This window comes from Equus quagga, chromosome 11 (genome assembly GCF_021613505.1).
Source record: "Equus quagga isolate Etosha38 chromosome 11, UCLA_HA_Equagga_1.0, whole genome shotgun sequence".
NCBI classification, from domain to species: Eukaryota; Metazoa; Chordata; class Mammalia; order Perissodactyla; family Equidae; genus Equus; species Equus quagga.
In genome coordinates, this window is record NC_060277.1 from 12,332,147 (window position 1) to 12,358,577 (window position 26,431).

Consider the following 26,431-nt stretch of genomic DNA (forward strand, 5'->3'; position numbering starts at 1 on the left):
CACTGAAATCACCAATTAGGTAGTGACATAGGAGACAAATGAATCAGTATTGAATGGAGAATTGAGGAAAAAAAATCCAGTATATACGGCAACTTAATATAACAATTAAGATATTTCAATTATTTGGGAAAATAAATGGTGGCACAAATGGTTACCCATATGGAAGAAAATAGTGCCTGTGCTCTATTTAATATTAAATATTAAAATGCATTCCAGATGAATTAAAATTTTACTAAAAAAATTAAACAATAAATATCTTAGAAGAAAATACAGGAGACTAGATGTATATAGGACACAGACACTATAAATATTTTATTAGATAAAAATTAAAATAAAAATTATTTTGGCCAAAGTGACCAAAATAAAAACATATAACATAAGAGAGATTTGAGGAAATTTTTAATACATATTGAGGGATGACAGGTTAATTTCTATATCAAAACAGTTTAATATCTATAAATATAAACTAACAAGAAAAAGATAACCACCTCAAAAAATGGGCAAAGATTTGGACATTTTACAGACTGTAAATTGATTTAACATATCCAAAGAGCAATCTGGCATTATTATTAAACAGAAAACGTTCATGATAAGTGAAAAACAGGTAACAAAATAGCATGTATAACAAGATAAGAGTTTTAAAAATAAAAAATTAAAAAATAAAAAAATTGAATAAATAGAGAAATGTTTTTTTTAAAATGATAATACAATTATGTCCGGTTATGAGGGTTTTGAATGTTTTGGTTTCATTTTTATACATTTCTCAATTTCTTTTTTGTACCCAAATGCCCTTATCTTTCTTCTGTGTTCCCCAGGTTAACAACTGGCAATTACAGTCTACCACTTGCTATTATTTAAGTGTAAAGGAAAAATAATTGTCAGCTCAGTAAAGAGAACTTACTAAATATATAAAGTATAGATATAGATATATTGTGCCATCATCGCATGACCTATTAAATATTTACTGCCTGTGGCTTGTCTGTCTTCCCCATAAGAGCTCGGATTTAGTCTCTTCACTGTTGAATGCAGTGCCGAAAAGAGTATCTAGAAACAGTAAGTGCTAAATAAATATTTGTACAGTAAAAGTATAAAGTATTACTTTTATCAGAAAACAAATCTATAAAGCTTTTTTATGTGTTTCTTCGGAAAAACTTTGGCAGTTCACATATTTAGTCTTAAGATTACTAGTGGCCAATGTTTAAATTCATCAGGACCTCAAGAGAAAACAATCTAAGGCACAAGGAAAGCAACACTATGTCAGGAGTGAGACATGAGATAGATTTTTCTCGTGAGTCTGTTTAAAGCAATGCTTTCAACAAAATCTTTACAATAAATAAATGACATAAGTCTGTTTCTTATAGAATCACTTAATGTAGGTTAACTGACATATTGTTAAAATGCAATTCAGGAGTAAAAACTATCCTGCACGAGGTAAACTGATGCAGTATCAGTATGGAGTGCTGTTTGCATTATAGAGGGTCTGGAAGAGCACATGGACCACTTATCCTTTAGGCTATCCTCCATAAGTATCATCTTTCTTAACTGAATTTTTGGTAAGTATTGAGGGGCAGTGATTTGAGGTTTTACTGAAAAGTGCTAGGAATGCAGATAGTCTAATACTGGTTAACTGGATGCCCATGTGCTTTAACTGGCAGTCACCTGGTGGTTGGAACGATATCAGGAAGTTGAGGAGTCAGACAAGATTGTAAGTGACCAAAAATCCACCTACTCTGGCTCACAACCAAGGTATGAAGTACCACAGCAGAATCATGGTTCTTTTCTAGAGAAAACATTGGGTTTACCTTCACAGACAAAGGGACAATTTACGTCCCACAAAATCCCCACCCTAAAAATTTGCCGCAATTGATTTTAAACTAGACCATTGTTTTGGGTGCATGCACCCAAACTCCTCCTTTAGTCATAAAAAGAATGCCAAGACACTGCCTGGTGTACCTTATAAAATAATCTGGTTGCAAAATGCAAACCTAAGTAATTACATTATATAAATCTGTGTATAGGATGACTAAATATAGGCTAGTGAAATGTTCGGAGGCTTCTCCCCATATGCTCACTGTCATTTTAGAAAAATAGAACTATTCATTTTTGATATTAAATACTTAACATACCAGGTGTCTAATAAAGACACTCAGTAAGACACTCTTAGTTTTGGATAATAAAATCGTGTCATCTACATATAATAGAGCATTTACTATTTTTATCTAAAAGTGATATCAAGTTATTAGGAAATAGTCTACAGAGGGTCTAGGACACATTCCTATTTGGTCATGCCTATATAACTAATAAGTTGAAAAGTTCAAAACTGAATTCTTAAACTTTTCCCGCAAATTGTTACTCTTGCTTTAATCCTTGCCTTGATGAATGGCTCCAGCATTACCCAACCTCCTCTAAAAACATCTACAAACCTATCTGTCTTTTCATCTCTCCTTTCTCCCATGTTGCTAGTAGCTTGGGACCATTCTCTATATACAACCCCAAATTATCTAAAGAATGTGTCCTATACAATCAATTTAGCACAGCCAATTATTTTCTTCACCATCTGTTCCCTGTCTACATTTTGAGCTTTACTTTCAACCAGCCCTGGTGTAGCGGCCATGTGGATCTAATATAAATTAATAAAAATGCAACAATTAAACATCTCCCCTCCGTGCTTTTGCTTTTGTTATCTCCACCTGGAATTCTCCCCTTTTCCTGTCTTCCCAGTGATATACCACTCATACTGTAAGCCTTAGCCCAGGTGTCATTTCCTCTATAAAGCATCTCCTGAAACTTTCCAGCTCCCAGGTTGACTTGCCCAACCTGTTCTCCAGACCCTGTTATATCCTATCCCTACTTCTCTCTTTGATATTATGAAAAGTATTGGATTTACTTGGTTACATATTTGTTTTCACCTCTGTCAAAATATAAACATTTTGAGGCTTTGTTATTATGGTATACCTCCTGCATGGCATAGCACTTATCATATAACAGGAGGCCAATTAATGGCTTTTTAAAAGGTGAAGAGATTCTAATAGTCATCGGATGTCCACACCTTTGTATGACAATGTCATTTTCTCAGATGTCATTGAGAAAAGGAAATGACTCCAAAGTAAAATATGCACTTTAATAGTTATTGTTCCACTTTTGATTCAAGAAGGCAAACTGAGCACGCAACTTGTACAGTCCTGTAACTATTAGCAGTAAAACATCAGCAGCAGAGGTATTTCAACCAATTGCTGGAAGAGGAACACTAGACTATAAGTATTGATTAACAAGCAGAGTGGAGCGGTTGACAGTCTACGATATGTGTGAATGGGCAACAGACACAAAGGAAGCTGCACGGCTAGGCAGAGTTCTTTACACTCTGGAGACTTGGGGGGCGGGGGAGCCTGTGAACAAAGGTGAGTATAAAAAGTGGGCCGGAAAACCAGGATAATGCCTCTACCACTTTTGGAACCAGCCACACATTTAACTCTCTGGAGGACAGAAAATAATAATAATAAGTTAACAAACAAACAGCTATAATACATAAAAACTGTTAAATGAAATTATCTGTGGCTAACAAAGACAAATGTTCAAAAACACAGAGAATCATGAAAAGGATGCACGCGAAGTCCAAAGTTGAAGACATTCATGTTTTCAAATCAAAAGAGCCTATGAAATTTTAAATTAGGTCCACACAGTCTAAGTGTGGACCTAAGATGAATATTTCAAGAACTTTTTAAAAAGTTATGTACAAAAGAATGAAGAACCCATTGATAAATTTCATATCAGTAACACTGCTTCCTAGAATGAAACTGAACAATTCAGTGCTCTAAGGAAAAACAGTTCTCAACTTTGAATTCTGCATCGAGCAAAATTATTGCTCAAGCGTATAGGTAAAATAAACCCAGGAAGTTGTGAGAAGAATATCAGAAAGAAAACACAGAGGATGGAAGAGAGCATGACTCTAACTCAGGACAGCAGAGCGGGGAAGACAGAAGTCTAGCAGTCTAGAGAGCGACCGATTTAGATAGGACAGCAGGATAGAGTACCAGGAGAGCAATCTCCAGGGAGAAGAGCATCTCAATAAAACAAAAAGATGCAGATAAAATCATGGTCAAATCTAAATGCCAACAGGAGAGCAACAGGTTTCCAAAATAACAACAGAATGAATACCAAGCAATAGTTTTAATGAGTAAGAATTGGAAGTATATTTAAAATACAGTTTTTTTAAAAAGGCCAGTTTTCTCTATTAAAAGAATAAAAGACAACCAGAAACTCCCGTGTGGGGTAGAGGGGACTATAAAAATAAGGGGGGCGGATTTCTCTTTATTAGACTATATATACACTCCGGAAGAACTATGAAGAGATTAGGACCAGCTAGAGAGGGGTAAGTAAAAGGACTTTATTTTACCACAAGTCAAATTTTACTTTTTGACTTTTTAAAAATATCTACATGACTTAATTTGACTTTTTATTTTAGAAAAGAAACTAGTACATACACATATATATCACAACATGTCCCTTTTTCAAAATTTTTTCCAAAAATTATCGTATGATTTACAAACATGGATTTAGACTGTCAAAATATAATTACTTATATTTACCACGTTCTATAAATCTTTAGTCACAGCCTAACACCAAAATGTGAACACAAAGCATCTTCTTGTAGAATAAATGGCCCACATTTCCCCAAGGGAGCACATCCTTTTGAGAATAAATTGCATTCACCATGTTGCATTATTACATTTATTTTAGGACTACAGGCTAAATCCATAAAACTGTAATGATATTTTCTTTTCCCCTCCCAGGCTTATGGTAACAGACTTATTTTCACAACCACTCTAAGTCATTAGAAGCATTGTTAATTTACTACTATCTCAAGTCTCTTCATCTCTAATCTGCATTGATTTTCTGTCCTGAACACAGAAAGTGCACATTTTTAATGCTTTAGTGGCAATAAGTTTTCTTTTGGATATTTTTTTCTCCTAGAAAAATTGAATAAAAAAGGCAAAACAACTGCTTGAACTTAGATTAATGACTTCCTAGAAGTGACCATAAGGAATACATAAACTTTTAGGGAGTAACATTATTAGAATGAAAGAAGCATATGACCTGGAAATAGGACATAGGAAGTGCTTCTCATTTATTGTTGTTGGTTACATTCTCTATGGGGACCTGACCTCCATGAACAATTAAAATTCAAATCATGGCCAATCTTCAGTAAATAGTAAATTCTAGAAATTTAGAGAAGTTCTCTTTTCCACACATATTGAGTATGTGACTATTCTACTCTGAGGTATCTATACATTTCTCAAACTGCCATATCATGTTTTTACAAAACAGGTCTTAGCGTTGTCTTTTGGTGTTCCAGTCACCATGTGGCCACTAAGCCTTACCCAGGATGACATGGGAATCCTTGTCTTCAGTATGTGGGCTCATGGAAAGGCAAAATTAAGGAAGCCAAATGAGGCGATGCCTTATCAGAAACTGCTTCATTATTGTCTTTCTATTCTGTGCCCTCCCTCAACCGGGAGAAGAATGTGTGTCAATTTACAGCAACACTCATTGTCAAGTACATATAATACATTTTTTAAAAAGTAGTAAAATAACCCAGAGTGGGCTAAATTGAGAAACCGAAATTTAATACTATGTATTTTACTATGTAAACTAAAAGGAGTATTCAATTCTTTTCTTTACTATTTTTGAAGAATGGACAGGGTTATACACTGGTCCACCCTTATCCAAGGGGGATACATTCCAAGACCCCAGTGGATGCCTGAAACTGCAGATCGTACCCAACCCTACATATACTATGTTTTTTCCTATACACACATACCTATGATACCGGTTAATTTATAAACTAGGCACAGTAAGAGATCAACAACGATAATAATAAAATAGAACAAGTATAACAATATACTGTAATAAAAGTTACCATAGATCTTAGAAACCTCAGCAAACAATTATTTTTTCTTTCCTTATTAAGTCACGAACTTTCACCTTTTCACTTAAGGAAAGCACTTTACAGCTGCTCTTTGGCATATCCAAATTGCTAGCATCACTACTCATGTGCTTTTGGGCCATTATTAAGTAAAATGAGGGTGACTTCAATACAACCACTGTGATACCGCGACAGTCTATCTGATAACCAACAGGCAGGTAGCGTGTACAGCCTGGAAACACTGCACTAAACGATGATTCATGTCCCAGGCAGGATGGATTGGGACGGTGTGAGAATTTATCACACTATTCAGTGCGGCACACAGTTGAAAACTAATGCATTGTTTATTTCTGGAATTTTCCATTTGATATTTTCAGACCTCGGTTGACTGAGAGTAACTGACACCATGGAAAGTGAAACTGCAGATAAGGAGGGACCACTGTAATAACATAGTCTAATCGTTTAATATCCTTGAAACACAAGGAATGAAGATTCATGAATATTGGCTTCTCTTTCTAATCATCACTGCCCTGCTTTGTCAAATTAGCTTTAACTACATTATTTTAATCTCTTGATTTTTCAGTAACAAAACAGAAAATCAATCTCTATCTTCCCCACTCATTCAATTTTAGATTAGTTATTGTAGTCTAAACTGATGTCATGGAAAACTCTGCAATAGGTGTGATAATATACGTACATACATATTTTTGGTACATAATATGGGTATTTTTTCAATTACATAGAAACAAATTCCTCCATCAGTTATTTGAAGCTCTTTATAAGTAACAAATGTGGAAAGAGATATTTTGTCATTAATTAATATAGAATAATATATATTAGGTAAAAATTATATGACATATATGCATATATATGAACTACCATAATCAAAATGCTGATTAGTATCAGAAAAGAAAAAACACCATTTTAATTCACAATTTCTGACAATTCTGTGGTATTGTTCTTACACAAGAATAAAATGTCCATCACCAAGGATTTTCTCTTCTTAATTCTTGAGACATGAGATCATTTCCTCATTAAATGTAGAGCTAAAAATGTAATCCTTGATACGGAAATGGCAGACCACAATTTAAAACCTAAATGCTTTTCAAATTGAGAATGCCATGGTAGATTTTTAATTTGCCAACAACTTACAAGTCCCGCTTTCCTTTGTCAGTTAGATTGTGGCTCTCTGAAGTGAGCTCCTCACAGGCAGTTCAATGCCTTTGGTAGTAGCATGATTTTGGCACTCAGGGGCCCTGGGCCCACATCCTAACTCTGTGATTGCCTAGTCCTTATGAGTTTGGACAAAAGTTTGGTGAAGTTACGACGAGATTTCCAGGATTTGTAGAGGAAGGTAATGTAGGCTCCTCTGTGGAGGGTAACAGACATGGTAACAAACATAAAGAATCATGATTGTTAACAAATATTACTGTCCTCTTCTCTGTCTTCATGAAATTTGAGTAATGGATTTTTAGCTATTTTGAATGTGTTTCTAGTTTTGGGACTAGATTTCTTTGGTTAAGCCAGTGGGTCCAAACTCTGTAAGTTATTCTTTTTTCTTTCAAAATAACTGAGTTAAATAGAAAGAAATAAAGAAAGGGATGGAGGTTGGGAGGAAGGAAGAAAAGAGGAGGATAGGGAAGAAGGGAGGCGGGAGGAAAAAGGAATAAATCTTTTTGAGTGTTATGGCAACACGTCCTTTGGCAATATCACCAAGAAAATTACTGTGCCTTTAGCATTTAGGAACCTACACACTCCTCAGATTATTTTAGACAATGTAAAGCAGTACAACTCATTAACAGCTGTTTGTCATTAACTAATAAACACTGGATATCCCAAATCACATTCTGCTTGCTGGTGTCTTTAGCCTAAATGAAGATGCACTGGCCAATTCCATTTACAATACAAGGTAATGCTTTCATGGAAGCCACTTTTATGTATTGATTTATAAATTATTCCACCCGAGTTAATCTGGCATTTCTTTGAGATTTGATGCTATCAAGAATTATAGAATATAGATGCTTTCTATGGATTCTGGCTTCAGATTTCCTTTGCTTGGAATTGAAATCATCAATTTCATTTTCCTTTAACATACTACATTCCTTGAAACGCCAGAGGCCCTCAAAGGGTACTAATGAGTTCTTGTTCCAATTAACAGTTTTCAATTTTTCTTCTTTGCTCTTATGAAAGAGAAGATTAGTAAAAGAAACAAAAGTCATTACCAATACTCTCTAAATTTTATTCATTGCTATCATTCTCAGTGTTGCAGAGGATGTCCATATACTTTTTTTTTTTGCATTTTTTAAATCAAAATGTCTCATCAATAATTCGAAACTCTTTACAACTAGCAAATGTGGAAAGGGACACTTTTTCCTTAAACTCTATTTCAGGGCATCTGCCTTTTTGTTTTAGCAAAATTAGACCTAACAATAACAAAGCCTCACGTTTACACTTTTCAAGATGATATTTAAATTTTATGATTTTTAAAGCAATAGAAGTTATCACAAAGGGAAAGGGAGTTAATTTTAATAAGAGAAAAATAATAAACATCAAAATGAAAATTTATGACATTTAAAGGGTAAATATCTTTACTGTGTGATCCGTATATAAAAATTGTTGTGATAAACACTAAGACTCCAGGGAAAAAATGGGCAAAGAACACCTAAAGACAATCCCCCAGAAAGCAAATAAAAATGGTTAATAAACATATGAAAAAGTCCAACTCAGTAAAGAAATGCAATTCGAAACAAAAATGATGTTTTTCTCCTATCAGATTAGCAAATATGAGAACAGATAATACTCAGGATTCGCGAGGGTGCAATGAAATAGACTCTGCTGTACATTGGTGGGAGGATAATTCAGTAGAATAATTTTGGATAGGTAATTGTCAATTATATACTAAGAGCTTTCAAATTGTTCATATTATTTAATTATACCTAGGTGTTTCTCCTAAGGAATGAAATCGCAAATGAAGATGAGGGTATTTTTTATGCAGATGATTATAGGGAATTATTTATCATAAAAAATATGGGAACAATAATGTACAGTAATATATAACATCATAATTTACAACATAAATGTTATATATGTTATATAGCATAATATATACCAATAGTGTAAAAGGTTAAATGGACAATGGAATAGTCATATGAATTTCAAAATTGTTTGATATAACCTTAAATAAAGAAATTAAGACACATATTTGAGATGTAGCACAATCAGACGTTTCATTTGCTCACACAGGAAGGAAATATGGAAAAATATTAATAATAATTTTAAGTTGTGAAATTATGAAATATGAGTAACTTTCAGTATGTGAAATTGGCTCTATTTTGATACCAAATTTTTTATAATTCAAAAATATAAAATGACAAATGTAGAAATCATAAAGGCCTACATTTTTAGGGGAGAGGAAAATAAATTTCCTTGTTAATATCTATTTCTCCAGTGCAGAGAGCCCGTAGATATTTCTTAAGTGCATCAATACATTATTGTTAGTTACAGCTTGCCCCCAATTATGCATTTTTCTGCTAAACTCAGATCCTTCATTGACCAGCATTTCTGTTATCTATGATTCCATTCAAGTTTCTTTTAATTGTAATTCCCTTTGCCATCCTTGGGCAAACTGAAAAATCTTAATTCCATTTTTATGGCAAATTCTCTATTTTCCTGAATCCACTTTCGACCTTCAACATGGCATTACAGTCATTAGATATCATGAATTTCGTTATACAGAAATGGTTCATTAGGGAAAAATTACACAGAAATAGATAACTAGAATAGAAATTAGAACCAAAGCCTGAGTGATACTGTAACACAAACCAAAAACACACAATGTTGGTTTTGAGGCAAGTGAGGAGACTATCAGCGAAGACAGGAAGAACCGTCAGGAAGTTGTTTTTGAGGACTGCAGAAAAGAGGATTCACGATAATTACTGTCAGAACAAGTAGCTTGACTATTGCCTGCAAATAATGCAAAGATAGAAAATATACCTATAAACTTGTGGATCTGGCTCAGGGGATTTCCAAGCAAACAGTTGACGGTGTTGTCATCTTTTAGCCATACATAACATGATATTGTAAGAGAGAGATGAGCTGAAGAAGGGACAATTCAGTTTTCAAGCAGAATTTAGAGAACATATTTCCAGCTCAAGACTTTCTGAGTTGAAAAATAAAAGTCTCACATTTACAGATCTCCAGCCGGCAAAAGGTTTTCCAAGAAAGACATTGTCTCAAGGAAAAGATCAAATTCAGAATGCTGTCTGCAAGTCAACATCAAATCAAAGATGTAGCTCTAAGACACATTGTTAAGACCTCTGAAAGATTTCAGAGACTCAGCTCTACAAAACTTCTAACAATCTTAAATGTGTCCCAAGGCACCTTAACTCTTAAGTAATGCTAGAGGCAGCAGCCTGTTTTGAAAAGATTTGTGGGTGTGTCTTTCATCTAAAGTGATGGCAGTATAATTTAATACATAGAAATCCCACAAAATATTTTTGAGAAATAGCTTGGAATAACAGGGACAGAAAGAGTTCAACGAATAGCTTGGAAGACCTTGCTCTATTTTAAATTGCCTGTCAGCCTATTGCTAGTCTGTACAGTTTAGTCTTATTTTCAAATGATAATAATAACAACAGGGAAAGAATATTATGGCGAACATTTATTATGCACTTCTTAAACACTAAGCAGTGTGTTAAAGACATTTTATAGAATATCCCACTTCCACCTCAAAACTAACCTCCGACTACAAGAACTTCATCAGAAATGGAGATGACATATTTGTATGATGATACTCAGAAGGACATTATTTATAAGAATAAAATCATGGAGGAGCCTCAAAGTCTAGTGAAAGAAGAAAGTTAAGAATTTTTCATAAATAGTCTATAATCTTTCATATAATGGCTTATAGAACTTTCACATTTACAGCATCGCCAGCAGCAATGAATTCAAGCATATGAGTTAATCGAGTTATTACTTTCATTTTAAAGGTGGGAAAACTAAGGATTGGTGAGGTTATGCTGTCCAAAATCACAAAGAATTTGGTCGATGCAAGATTTCAATCCTGGTATTACAACTTTGGAAGACTCACTCCCAAAGCCTGTAATACCCTCCCTATACTGGGTGAAATTAAAATTTATATAAGATAATGAACAACGCTATTATATCTTGTGCATTGAAAAACTTCACTCTGCAACAGAACCCATCTTACTTTTTACAAGATTTATGCATCTCCATACCCTCAGAGGTGACACACACTCACTTCTGAGCATGCACCTGGAGGAGAAGACTATGGGCTTTTCCCTGATCCTTAGCCAGACAGTGGATCCCTTGGTCCCAGCACCCACCTTATTGCTTGTTTCAGTACCAATGAGCTTTATCTGGGTTCCAGATGACAGAGAAAACAGGTCATAGGAGGGCATCTTTTATGCGAAGGAGGCCCCGTGAAACCTCAGAAGGCCTGTTGGGTTTGTGTTGAATAAGGCAGAGCTTTTATTGCACTATCTTATACACATGCCTTGGCCACAAACTTGCTTTATAATTTTAAACAAATGTCTATGGACTTTTCCTTTGTCAAAAATAGAAGAAATAGAAAAAATGATGAAACTAAAAAAAAAAAACTACATTAATGAAGAACTATAGCTGAGATCTGAGGCACATACAAAAGCAAAAAAATCCTAAATTATGGTTCCCATAGCAACTGCAACAGTCACATTTCACTTTATGATAAGTAAGTTTAACTTGAGTGGGAATGCAAAATACTTCCTCTGAGCCAAAAAGAGAATTATGGAGAACACAGAGACTACGGGCCAGACTACTCTGGCTTTCAAGTAGGTTAAATATTAACCCAAATATATATTGATATTTTCACATCAATAGCATATGCTCATTTGTATTGATTTTATACTATCCTTATTCAATTTATAAAATATGATTATTTAAAATGGGAAAAATTCCCATTAAAATCCCTTAAATCAGAGACTATGACTTTATAATTTGAAAATAAAGGGGCACAGTTCTGCTTCTAATTACAAGAGAATATTTGCTGAAAGTACAACTTATGAAAATACAATCTGATTAAATTCACTGTCATGTGCTTTAAGCTCGACATTTTCAGTGACAGTAGATGTAACCTGAAAATATCAAAAGAAACACATGGTACTTTAAGGAGAGGATATACATATAATTTTTCAAGACACTGTGGTTTTCATATCTTTCTCTATTTCAACAAAATTTTTAAAAGGCAGGAAAGGTACTTACTCCTGTTATGTACCGAGGTCTATATTGAATTGTTCCAAATAAACCAAGAATGACGATAATAATATGTACAAAATTTGCCAGGATAGGTGCCCACTGATATCCAAGGAAGTCAAATATTTGCCTCTCCAGCACACAAACCTGGAACAGCAAAACAGGAGATACAGATGAGCATAGCGGTGAGAGTAAAAAAGGATCACATGGATGCATAATTAGCAATTACAACTGTGTTACCATATCTGGCACTTGTCTTTATATCTAACAGTGAGAATGACATTTTCAGGGATATTTCAAAGGAAGACTACGGAAGCTGTGGATCCATAGACGGATACAATCCTTTCAGAGAAGATTTTGTGGAGGCATCAAGCAGTATTCACAGGATGTCACTGTGCAGTCACAGGGTAAATTATATTGTCATATGCGCTGTCAAACACTTGAAGTCATCAACCAGCAAGTTTGGGAAGTCTACAAGAAGGGTCTGTTGTTAGGATCTGCTCAAATGTCCTTGTAGAAGTTGGGACTAGAGCAAAGGAGGTTGATGTAGAGGAAAAAGAATTCTTCAGCAAAGTCAAGAGACCCGGATTCTGGATATAGGCCTGTCCCTGAGCAGCTGTAGTGCCCCAGGCACATCATTTCCATTCTCCGAGGGTCTGATTCCTCATTTGTAAAATGCAGGACTTTGACTAGTATCTAGGGTCCTTCTAACCCTAATATCATAAGATTATATATCAAACATGACTTTTTGTCATAGCCGGTTACCTAAACTAACTAGGTCAAAGAAAGGCCCTAGAAGGCAATTAAAACACAGAAAACAATAATAAAGCATCACTATTATACAAGCAAGGAACTGAAGTCATTTCAAATTATCCTACGTTCATCTGTGCTGACAACTTCACAATTAAGACATATGTAAAAATCTAAGCAGTGAGAGCAAAATACCAAAACCAATCAACCTACTAACTAAACAACCAACCAGACAACCCAAACCCGAGATTGGCCGGTAGTCCAGAAGTGCCACTTTATACTGAAAAATGAAACCTGGATAGCTGGCAAGTCTCTCATCAGATCTAACAACACTAAGGGGATAGTGTGTGTTAAACCCAGCTGTATTCTTCCTGCCTGTCCTCAGGTGGAATGATAATAAACTATCTGCTCAGAGTAAAACATTGTAAGAGAATCAGATGTTTTGCACAAAGATTCAACAATTTTTTTTCAGCCGGATTTTAAATGAAAATGATTTTAAAACCCCTAAGTTACTAACATCATTATGCTTTAATGATATTTCTTGTCAGAAAGACATACTAACTCTTGAAACAGTGTGCTTTTAAATTAAATACCTGTAGCTCAGTTTGAAGATTTCTTGAATGAGCATTATCCCCACTGTACTTCTTTAGCTGAGCAGCACATTTTCCCATCAGGCATTGAAAGAGAAAATAAACTCATGACAACTGTTTGCATAACACCTCTGTTTCCTAAGACACACTGGGTACCATGGAGTAGCTTTAACAATAACAGTCCAGCCTCATCAAATCTTCATTTTCACTTAATGTGGGCAGTGACTTTTAAAAAAGAGAGAATCTACTTCTGTTCTACTCTGCATATTCCAAAATCTACAATACCCACTAGAGTCCCAGAGTGGAATGCAATATTCCAATTGATAAATAAACAGATCGTCATTGAACTTGCGTTATGACCCCAGCCTCATAAACCTTAACCTGCCTTCTGTTGAAACATTCCTTCAACTGTTATCATGCAGTCAACACTTCATATAAAGGAGACCCATTTGTGATGTTAGGCAGTATCACGTAGGCCTTGTTTTTGAATCCATCAATGGTACCAAAAAGTAAGTGCTTGTTCTCAGAATAGCATCGCTAATCATCTATATAAAGCTCACTCCAACATAGAAACATCTTATCTTTATCCCATGAATAAACAGTAAGTAGGAATGGAAAACAGCAGCAAGGCGACTCTAAACTCCATAAATTTTGAGCACCATAATTGTAGGGACGCAGCAGGGAAAAAGTATAGAGGATGAAGTGCATCCGTCAAACAGTGGGAAATCTCTCCATAAACACACCAATTATGGAAGAAAATAGCAGTAATGTTGTTAATTATAAAAAAAATATAGATGATAATATACTTTCTAAGTCTGCAGTGCTAAAATGAAGTTACATCACATGTATCAGCCTGTTTCATGACAGAACTAATAGTTCCATCAAACAGTACTTAGAAGCTCATGCAGACAATATGTTAATGTACAATCCTTCACTTAGCGTATTTCTGCTTTTTTTTTTTTTTACCTCTTTTTGATTGGCCCTATTAGCTGTATCACAGGTTCTGTAATTTAGAGCTAGGACTGAAGAATAGAAGATTTTCTGAAAAATTCAGTGAGTATAAACAGAATGATAATTTATAGAAGTAGTTACGATCCTTTCCTACGAATTCCTTCCAATAGGAAGTATATTAACTATGAAATTTCTGCAGGGTTGGAGAGAAGAGAATGAATATCTGTTAAAACGCTTAACGATGTGCTGAGCATTCATACCATTCCCCAGTCATATATTATCTCATTGATTCTGCACAAAACCCAGGGAGGTAAGTACTATTGTCTTATTTTCAGATTAAGAAATCTAAGGTGTAGTATGGCTAAGCGATTCTCCTGAGATCTCAGAGGTGCCGAGACAGGAATTCAGGCCTCTGTGCAGAGCCCCTGCACTATGTCCCTACTTATGGACTTGAGTTACACCTGGTCCAAAAACAAAAGGTTTCACGGTTCATTCTGCAGGCCTATGCTGGTGAGAGGATATAGGTTACCTTTTACCTTCCTCATTTATTTATTTTGGAATGGTGTAGAGAATCTCTTTGATAATACTTGTCAGTTTACGACATTATATCAGCATTGGTCAAGGCAAGCTCTTTTTTATTTTGTTTTGTTTTATTTTCTTATTTGCCTCCTTCAACCCATGTTCTCAGTGTTACTCCCTTTTTGCTCATTGGACCCCCATAATGTATTTACTTTATGTCCTTTCAATCACCTGACATACAAACATATGTATATGGCCTTGAAAACCATACACTGCTGTTGTATGTCATTTTCACTAAAAATTCTTATGGTATGAGCTTCTTTCACTCTTATCTATTTTACTCTATATAAATTTTGGTTCTTTGTGTTTGGCTTCTGCACAGTGGCTAATTATAAATGCATAACTTGTTGCTTTCCATAAAGAATTCTATTTGCTTCTCTTACTATGTTTTATGAGGTATTTACTTTTTACCATAAACAGGGGCTAATCTTTATCAATTACTATTTCTGTGTCTATTGAGATAATCACTTTCTTTCCTTGTAGATCAATGTGATTGATTATATTGACAGGTTTTGCCATGTTCAATTGTGCTTTTTGTTTTCCCCCTGGAAAAATCTCTACTTGGAATATTATTTTTATCATAGTTTCAGTTTGAGTTAAATAAAATTTTATTTAAGGGTTTTATATCTATAAACTGACCTATAAGTAAATTGTCTTTTTCTCTCTGGTCTGACTCTGTTTTGCAGGTTGCTCTGGCCTTAAAACATAAGGTGCAACATTTATTTAAACACTTAAACTTTGAAGAAACCATCCAGTCCCACTCACTTTCCCCAAAAGAAACTTGCGTCAACCCGGGGAAGCAGTGTTAAGTGCATAGCTCTTCAGGAAAATATTATCAGGAAAATAAGACGCCAGCATATAGGCAAATATCTGTCACATATACGCATATGTAAATTCTTTTCACATCATTTTATCTACATAAATGGGATTGTAATGTAGATATGGCTTTTCACCTTGCACTTCTCACTTAGCACATCCTGCATTTATAGATCTACCTCATTATACCCTAATAAAAAATTCCATTTTAACAGATATTTAATTTGTTTCCAATTTTGGCTATAACACACATAAGCGTGTTAAACCACCTTGTATATAGTGTTGACATATCCATAGGCTAAACCCCACAAAGTGGAATTCTGGGTCAAATTCTGTTTGCAAAATCCCAAATACTATAACAAGTGTTAATTATTCTTTGATATCTATGTTCGTACTGGTAAAACATCAAAATTACCCTTCTCTTTTGCGTTATAGTAAATGTGAATTCTAATAGTTATTGTTCATCTAGTAGAGTATGCTTAAGCTAAAAATGTTTTCAAATACCTTTCTGATAATTACCATTAGGTAAAGTTTATCTTACTTTCGATGACAACAAATTTCATAAAGAACTCCTGTGAAATTTCCAAGATAAATAAATTTATTGACTTTCAAACTGGAAGAGACTCAATCCATACTCTTCAATCTACACCCGAGAAATCTGAGCCCAATTAAGTTAATAATTTGTGAAACTAAATTTGACCTCTTAATAGGAGAGTATTCAGTCTGAAACACATTTGCTTCAAGTGTTTGCATGGCAAGTGGGAATCCTACATGGGTTTCCTAGGTAGCCATTGCCATTTAACTTTATTAACAAGGAAGTCACATGTACATAAACACATTAAAATACTTTTTAATAAAAAGCCAAAATGGCATGTTTACAGCTAGTTGTTTTTGACTGGTGGAACCCAGAATAGATTTCTTTGAGACATTGCGTTTTGCAAATAAAAACTAAGATTTCTTAGTCTTAAATTTTCCTCCCAAATATTATTATAATTTTATATGCTTAAAATTTAGCTTGTGAGTTATTACAAATAATACAAAATAAAACTTTTATATGGCCTTTGAGAGGAAAAAAATAGGCTTTCTATTCTATCATGGTGGAACATGGGTTCCTTGATTAAAAAAATAAAATGAGTGTGTTATTAAAGGCTAGCAACAACCAAATTAAGTTTCTAGTGCTAACCTATAAATTGAAATTGAACTTATCAATGGGCACCCCCTGTCCTCCTCCTGTACTTTCCACTCTCTCCTTCAGAAACCTGAGCTTCCAGATTGTCTCAACTCTCAAGTCTCTGCGGAAAGATGTCAGATAGACTTAGATTTGGACGCTAGTCGAGTGGAATGCTCCCATCCAAAGTCCATTTGCCTCGTCCAAGTGGACTTCAGGGAAAGGACAAATCTCGCCAAAAGTAATAAAATATACACTGTGGGGTTCCAGGAATCAATAAAGAAATGATTTGCATTTTAGTTGTTTGTAGGCGAAGATAACTTACCTGACAACTAAAATTAGCTTTGTTATACATGAAAAGTAGGAAATACAAGGGAAAATCAAGATGAAAATTGAAATGGGCATAACAGTTCCCAGAATGGGTCTGAAATTCTTATTTCTTCTGTAGGGACCATGAAAATTTAGATAAACTTCCAGGCAGACCTACAGTATGGCCACCTGTTTGTCAGAATTTTGTCAATAGAAATTGCTGCTGACCTTTTTCCCCACATTCCAGTCAAGCATGGTCAATTTCTTGTTCCCAGTTGTACGCACTCTTTGTTTCCTGTTCCATAAGGAACTTAATACTGCAGGAGAGAAGGAAACAGTTCTGGTCCTGTCTCCTTGATCCATTCAAGGACTCCGCTCCTTCAGCGAGATGTTCTTGCCCTGAGATCTTGCCTTGGACTCAGGTTTCTCCCCTGCCCGACTCGCAGGTGCAGTATTTTCTGTTTCTTGGTTGTCTGCTCACTTTGGTAAAGCTGCTAATTCTTATGTGTGTGTTTATTCTGCCCCTTTGCTGGATCTTACCATGCTAGATCTCATCCACAGTCTGGTTACTACTCTTCTCTGCAGTCTCCTAGCATGGACTGTAATCTTGAGCATACTCTGGACCTGTCTGCTCCAGAATCAGTAAAGATACACCCTGTTGATTTCTCTTACTTTTAAGCCAATCTTCAGGAAAGCTGTAAAGACTTTAGAGGTATTTTGGGCTTTTACAATATTGCTGAGGTGCTGATGTGTTTATGATACTGTCTAAAATATGATGATATCACAAAGTAAAATTCTCTATAAATAGGATTGATGATGTTCCCCCTTAAGATTCTCTGTGTTGTTCATAGTGGACAAAATAATTGAGAACATACATGCCAGCTTTTAAACATTATAGGCAGGAGATATACTAGAGATAAATTTCTTCATCTCACCAAGAGACTGATTCATACATGAAATGAAGAGAATAAACTCGAAGTAGGGTCTGCAATGATTATACACGGAAGATATGGAGGAAACCAAGCACAAGCACACAACCAAGGATTTTCTATCTCCTTCCACATAACTGCTTTTCTTTAAAAGCAAAACAAAGAAATAAACCACAATAACAAACAACAAAAACACCACCAAAAAGAGATTTGGCCCTAATGGCTCTGATTATAACAGAAGTCAACACGTCATCGTGGTTCAGAACTCAAGTTTTGGAATTAGAAAATCATGTTTGATTCTAACACACCATGTGACCATAGTAGGTCACCTAATCTCTATGAATCTCATTTTCTTCCTCTATACAATGAGGATATTGTGGTACATAGCTCCTAAGATTTTTGTGAAGATTAATGCATTAATGTACATGGAGTATTTGTTTAAATGCCTAGGTTGCATCCTAAGATGGCTGCCGTTATTGATTCATATTTCAACAATGCATAACAAGTTTGGACACTGGTATTTTAGAACAAATATTATTCTATATTTATACCTTTGTCAGTATATTTCATTTAATGATGATTGAATGTTTCTTATTCTACAGGTCACAAATGCAAATAATAACATGGCAGACATAGATAACCTCAATTATTCAGAGGGGGTCTTTCTTAACGAATGTTTTGCTGTCTGATTTAACACCTCATGTGTCTAACCTATCCTAGTACTATTGTAAAAGAACAGAATTCAAACATCATTATTTCCTCTGTGAATTTCCTTCACTCTTTACACCTTTCAAATGTGACAAAAATCAACATTTATTTGAAAAACTCTGTCTCCATATATATAAGCACAGTAAAGATTTTCAAGAAAATACTGGAGAACATTTGGTATAAAGTCAAAGGAACTAAATAAAAACAAGCATTTGCATTTCTTACAAAAGTACATTTTCTTACTAGCTACATTACTGCAACAGCGTACATGGTATTTCTTAACAGATCTTTATTGAAATGAGGTCAGTCACATATTTCTGAGGTTGAATTTAATGGAGTTATTTAATTGACCCACATAATAGAGTATTTTAAGACATTTCCCACTATTTTGTGTAATAATGCCACTTATATATAACTCTAAATATGCCAGCTAATATTATAGTTGTTGTGATAACAGAATCATTTATTATTCTCACAGCTGTTCATTCTGCAGAGCAATTTATAACCATTTCATAGTTAACACTCATGCTATCAAAAGACAAGTTGATGACTAGCGTATTATACTAGATTTAAGAAATAGAAAATAGCCTTCTAAAAAAGTAGCACAATAAGTTAACACTAGAGCAAAAATAAAAATGTTTTTGGACTGTTGTTGAACTGAACTTACCCAGTCATACGATTTTTTGACATGTTTGTGCTTATGCCAAATTGTGTGTGTGTGTGTGTGTGTGTGTGTAATCACTAAATGTTATTTGATTTTTAGTAGTGGGGATTTAAAAAATTTTTACTTATCTCTTTATTATACACAAATCTGTGCCCTCTGACTGAATAGACAGTGAGTCTGGATTCTGATATAAAAATAATTAAGAATTGATTGAGTGCTTATTATATCCCAGGCACTATGATAAGCACTTTAAAATGTTACTTAAGCTAATGCTTACTTTTAAATCACACATTCTACAAGGATTATCTGTCGCTACCTTTACTGGACAGATGAGGAAATTGATGCCATGACCAAGATCATGACTGTAGAGCTGGGATCAAACGCTAGTATTCTAACTTCAATGTCCATATTTGCAACCACAAACAATTCACACCTAAACATACTAGGACCTTATGGTGTTTTTTCAAAAGTTTTAAGGGCATTATTTCTACTTTATTACCAAATATTTCCTTAATTCAATAAGCAAGTAAACAAACAGGTCATTGGTCTCAGCACAAGATAAAAGATCAAAAAGATACACTAACTATTTTTATATATAGCTGTATGGTTTGAAAAGTCACAATCATTACAATAACCCATTAAAATAATCATTATTATTGCTATTACTGTATTACTACAAATTGTGCAATTCACTCTACAGACAAGTTTACAGTTAGGACAGAGCTTTTTTGAAAATAAAATAAACTGAAAGTTTATACTATTGATGCAGTTAATAGACTAACAATCCAGCAAAGTCACAACAAAATGACATTTATCAGTTGTGCCGCGAAATAGTTTCATACCTTAGTAGGCAAACTCTCATTTGTTTAAAGTCTCCCTGTACTCGTCTGAAATGAGCTAAAAAGATCACAGTCCAGGTCCTCTTGGTAGATGGATCACTGTTTTGATTTTTCCACAGAGTCTCTAATTTTACTCAGTGGAAATCTAACTTTCCAGAAGAATCAGAACACATCAAAATGACAGCTGTTTTGGGCAGTTTTCACGGCTCACTCAAGGCACATGACAGGCATGAGCTAGGAAGTTTAATGTGTCCATTTGACCTTGAATTTCCTGTATCCCCATAACCAAGTCTTAACTGATTTGAGGTCAACTCAATACACAAATAGGTTAAGTATTCATAACACAGGAAGAAAATGTCTAATGTTGAGAAGACTGTGGCCATGGATTTTTTTTTTTTTTTTTGAGGAAGATTAACCCTGAGCTAACATCCTCAGCCAATCCTCCTCCTTCTGCTGAGAAATACTGGCCCTGAGGCAATATCCATGCCAATCTTCCTCTATTTTATATGTGGGGCACCACCATAGCATGGCTTGATGAGCAGTGCACAGAACCGTGCCCAGGATCCGACCCGGCAAACGCTGGGCCACCAAAGTGGAGCACGAGAACTTAAACACTATGCCACTGGGCCAGCCCCAGCCATGCATGACTTTTAAACCAGGCATTCTACAAGCACTGATAATATATTGTAAGTATTGAGCAATGCAAAGCACTGTCTGAGGCTGTAGTGAGGTGCGGGATTGGGAAGAAGTGATGACATGAATCAGACAATTTTCGCATTGAGAGAATCAGTCCTACACTATGAGATATGCTAATATCTGAAATCGTTCTTAGGGCAGAAATTCTCAAAACTCTCAAGAGGGCCCAGGTGTAGTTGTTCAAATGACATGCCTGCTGTGGATCTATTTATTTGGCTCTGATCCATTTCCAAACCTCCAACTGCTCACGCAGCAAGTGTTACACAAAAAACATCATGATGTGGCTAATATTACCAATATACAGAAAAGCAGATGAGGGTGAGTTGACTATATTTTAATAAGGGACTCTAGGAATTGGGTAGAATAAGCTGCTTAAGTTCATCAGCAGCAGTATCTACTTGTTCAGTACTGATTTTTTATTCATCAAGAGCTCAGTAAAAGCCAAAAAACAAAAATAGCTTGCAATATTCTTATTTTCATGTATCATATGGTATTGCTTTCTCATAGAAAATGGCTTTTCTCTAGAGAAAACTCTATTGCTATTTTTTAACAGCACAATCATATTAAACATATTAAAGCTGCCATCTGGAGAATTTGAAATTTGTCAACTAGGTAAAAATGCAGATTTTTTTTTTCTGAAAAACTGACGAAGAGTCCAAAAACATTCCTCATATATCATTATCAGAGAAGCAGTGTCTAGGCAGTTTTCAGTGTGGATCTTAATAAATACGGTGCATCTCAATATAGATATTTATTTTGTGAATTCAAAGCAAGGTAAAATGTCACTCCAATCCTCCTGGCCTCCCCTCATCTAAGGCAGTGAATTAATAACGTCATTGCCATGGTTGATGTTCCCTGTTTAGCAGATACTGTATATTTAACAGGATTGAAGGTGGAAGCATGCCCAGAAGTGGGTGCACAGTGTCCTGCACTCTGGGGTCTTTCCTGTCGCCTTCCCCTCCCATCTCCTCTTCCCCTCCTTGCATGAAGGCCCCAGCAGAGATGTCAGGGCACTGTTTCTTTGACTACAGTAAGGCAGCCATATGGAAGATGTCAATCAAACCTCTCAAACTCTAAGTTACATCTCTTTCATAAAATTCAATTTCATAAGGACAGGAGATGGAATGACAGCCTCACTTACTGTGACTGCTAACGGCCAATCAAGAGTTGAAATGAAAGCAGAAATGTTATCAAGACTACTACCATGTACTGGCAGTCACTGTGGCAGTAGGTTTTATCAGAAATTGCAACTAGGAATACTAGAGAATACCATTTCAGATGGCTACAGGAACATTTTAGAATTTGTCATGAGGTATGCTATTTCTGGCATGGTGAATACCATGTGGTCTGTGCCCTTTCATGTAACCATATTATTGAATTCAACACAGATATGGAGATGGTCTGAAAAGAGGCAGTCATAATATTTGTTTTCCTGTTGACAGAAGATGTCTGTGTCTGTCCGTGGGTGAATGTAATAAGAGATGATATTCTCTATCAGCTTTAGGAGTTCTACCAGAGACTACATTAATGTAGCATAGATAACTGGTACAGGCTCAAAACGATAAATTCTGTCAAGCTACAAAATGTATTTCATACCTTAAACTTGAAAATTCAAAGCATTACAAGCACTCTTATATCACACACATGGTTTCTCTGTGTGCACGCACACATATTTTATATACTACTATTACTATTTATAGTGCAATTTAAGCATTTTACAGATAGCTTATTAATGAAGTAGGCAATATTATCATCCCCATTTTATTTTATTTTATTTTTTCTCCCCAAATTCCCCCAGTACATAGTTGTATATTTTAGTTGTGGGTCCTTCTAGTTGTGGCCTGTGGGACGCCGCCTTAGCGTGGCCTGACGAGCAGTGCCATGTCTGCCCCCAGGACCTGAACCGGGGAAACCCTGGGCCACCGAAGCGGAGTGTGCGAACTTAACCACTCGGCCACAGGGCCAGCCCCTCATCTTCTTTTTAAAGATTAGAAAACTGAAGCAAGAGAGAGATTAATTTGCTCAAGGTTATATGACTGTTTATAGATAAAAATGATTTGTCAAGAGTCCAAGTTTTGAACCAAATTATATCACATCTCAGGTGATATTAAAATATATATGCATACATAATACATATATATAGAATATATGTGTACATATGTTGTACTAATGTCATTATAGATACAAATGTATACATACATACTTAGTTATACTTTGTTTCAAGAACGATTTTTTCTCCTTAGTTTCATTAACTCATCATACCTTTTCTTTGCAGTAGATTCATTAATATAAAGTTGATGAAACCACACAAAACATCACCTGATACAAATTTTTAAGTAATGGAATTTTTCCCACTTTATGTAGCCCTTAGTATGGTACCCACATTGCTGCAAGGTTATCAGTGTTCTATCTCCCAATGATATGCAGTTTCATGCCACTGGCAATGTGGAAAAAACTAGATAATACCTCTGAAGTGATGCTATTATCTGGAGAGAAATTTAGGACGCTAAATATGTTTCAGTGGTCCATTTTACTTATGAGCTGTCCCAAACACAGAACTACTTACAAATGTGAATATTCTACTGATGTCTTGAGTTCAACATCAAGCAGTAGAAGTTCCGTAAAACTTGCTCATAAGCAGTAGGCTTCCCAGACTACTCTCACATGCTCTTGCTCTGTTAGTTGAATTGCACGCTTATGTAGAGTAAGTCTACATGTATCTGTTCCCATCACTTGAAGTATATATTTTATACACTGCTGGTTGTAAACACAAACTCAAACCTGGTCACGTCACTTGTACTTGTAACATGTATCACTACATAATTCAATTATTACATATGCAATTGACTTATGAGTGCAAAAATATAATTTTTTCAAAAAATAAAATCTAAGTTTAACATATTGGAAAGACTATATAAAGGGACAAAAGTGAGTTTCTAAACGATAGTCGGAAAAACAATGATAAAAATCTAAAAGGACTCTTTTTCCAAATGATTTTAAAGTCCTTAAGTTCTTATTACACTGTAAAGAAATCAACACATAAAAATCCACAGACAATAAATTATGGATTTTTTAATGAAAAAAAGGAAAATGTCAAACTCCAGCCACTGATTCCACGCACAAAGAAGAGTCCTTAGTCCTAGATCAAAAGAAGAGTCTTTTACAGTTTGAGTTAAAGTAAAATGTGTCAAGTATTACTTCTATAATTCACTGCTTTAAAAAAATATTTTGGATTAATTGGCCCAATGTCTAAAGACAGAACTGTATCATTTTTCTGGACCCAACACATTTCTGCAATTCTACATATAAAATAAGTAACTTATCCACTGCATTACACCATAATCTAGAGGATTCAAATGATTCTGTAGATCCTAGTTCACGACAGTATTCAGGAAAGATAAACTCTGACCAACATCTCATACCCTGGAGCAAATAGAAGCCAGAAAAGTAGTAAGTCAGCATTCTTGGCTTCCTTCATGAAAATGACTTTAACTTTTTGAAAGTTATCAATTCTTTTCCTTGGATCCATAGATAAATAATTACTCAGGACTTTACGTCCATTTGCTCTGCGTTTGATAACCTCAGCAGTAATAACTATCAGGTTTTAGAGCTGTATTGTTTTCCAAGTTCTGACAATCTGATTATTTCAAAATATGCCATAAAGACTCATTTGGTAGCAAGGTTTCTTGGGATTTAATATTTTCTTTTCCTAGAGTTGGAAGAGTTAAAGAATGCTGAAATGTCCATGCGGTCTTTACATAATTCCCTTATAATTAGGTCGAAGTTTCTTAAATCTTCAAGTATGCTAATCATGGAAGAGAAATAAGGGCTTGAAAAGGACAAGTAAGTAGCTTGTTCCCTTTTATTTTAAAGATATGGTAATTAAGACCAAAAATTGTGTGTGTGTCTATTCTTAGACATATACACATACAAATATATACGTGTTTATCAGACACCATAGTTGGTATCTCATTTAATTGTCCAATCATGAAAGGTAGATCTTAGAATCCCTATTTGATGGATGGGAAACTGATTAATCTGAAAATTAAATAACTTATTTAAGGAAAGTAAGTAATGGAGATGGGATTTTAAATTACATCTGATGACTGAAGGCCATACTCTCTCCCTTATGTTATTCCACCTTACTGAGCTAAACAGTGTTTAAGTAACTTGAGTCTGTATAAAAGCCTTCGATACCTTGAAAATGTCTTCTCTTTTTCAAACTAACCATATATCTTGGAAAGAGATTGGCCAAGTAGTAAAATGTTATTGGCAAAAGTTCAATTAAATTTGTTGTATATTTCAAACTCTTGAAAAACAGTCTAAAGATACCACCAAATTTAACAGAGTTAGGAGAAAATACCAGAGTAAGTAAAAAAAAAAAATGTACGTTTGTATAGAGATAGATATAGATATAATAGCATCCCTTACATAAATACAGTAAGAAGCCAGACATATACATAGAATTTTACCTAACAGAGAGATCATACTCAAAAGTGTTAGAGAAAATTTATAAGAAATTATTTGTCAATAAAAATCTTTAAACTGTTCCTTTATGCAAAGTATCATTATGGGTATTATGGGTCACAGATTATGACTTAGAGTCAAAAAAGCTATTACATTAAACTATGCAAAAGATATTGTGCTTCACTCTGAACAATCAAGTCAACAATAACAAATGTGGCCGAGTCTCAAAAGCATGGCATTTACTACCACTTTTCCTTTTTCATCTCAAGGTTTATCTTCGCTGTTTGTTTTGTTCATTCTCTCTGATTGGCTTTATTTGCTTCACTGACAATCACATTTCACATTTTGTTTTGAAGAAAACAACGTCAGTCCCAGACTCCAGCGCCTGAGCTCCAGCTGAGCTCTGCCACGCCCACCATGAGTCACTCAGCTTTTACCAGCAGGATGTCACCAAGGTGCTTCACTCTCTTGCACTTTCCCATTCCCAGTTGTTCCAAGGCACTGATCTCCTTGCTGGCCCTGCAAAGTCCACACTCTCACATGTAGTTAGAGTCCTATAAATGCACAGAGAATCAAGAAGCATCATGGTGGGAATTAGAAGCAGCCTGGTCAGTAAAGCGCAATCTACTAATTACTTGTACAGATGGGTTTTCTGTAAGAAAATAACCATGGGTCTTTTCATAAAAGGCAAATAAAATTAGTCTCAACCCCCTTCTATAATCTTATTACAAAATAAGTTGACAATTTTAGGCTATCTCTTTCAATGTATCCATTCTGAAAGTTCTAAGTTTGA

The 26,431-nt window shown here is 34.9% G+C and overlaps 1 protein-coding gene across 1 annotated transcript in view; it reads right to left on the bottom strand.

Moving 5' to 3' along the window:
* NKAIN2 (sodium/potassium transporting ATPase interacting 2) overlaps nt 1-26,431 on the bottom strand; it is a 919,670-nt gene that overhangs the window by 483,033 nt on the left and 410,206 nt on the right. The window contains exon 2 of the mRNA XM_046677804.1: nt 12,182-12,319. Within this exon, the coding sequence (XP_046533760.1) occupies nt 12,182-12,319 (138 nt within the window). The remainder of the gene's footprint in view (nt 1-12,181; nt 12,320-26,431) is intronic.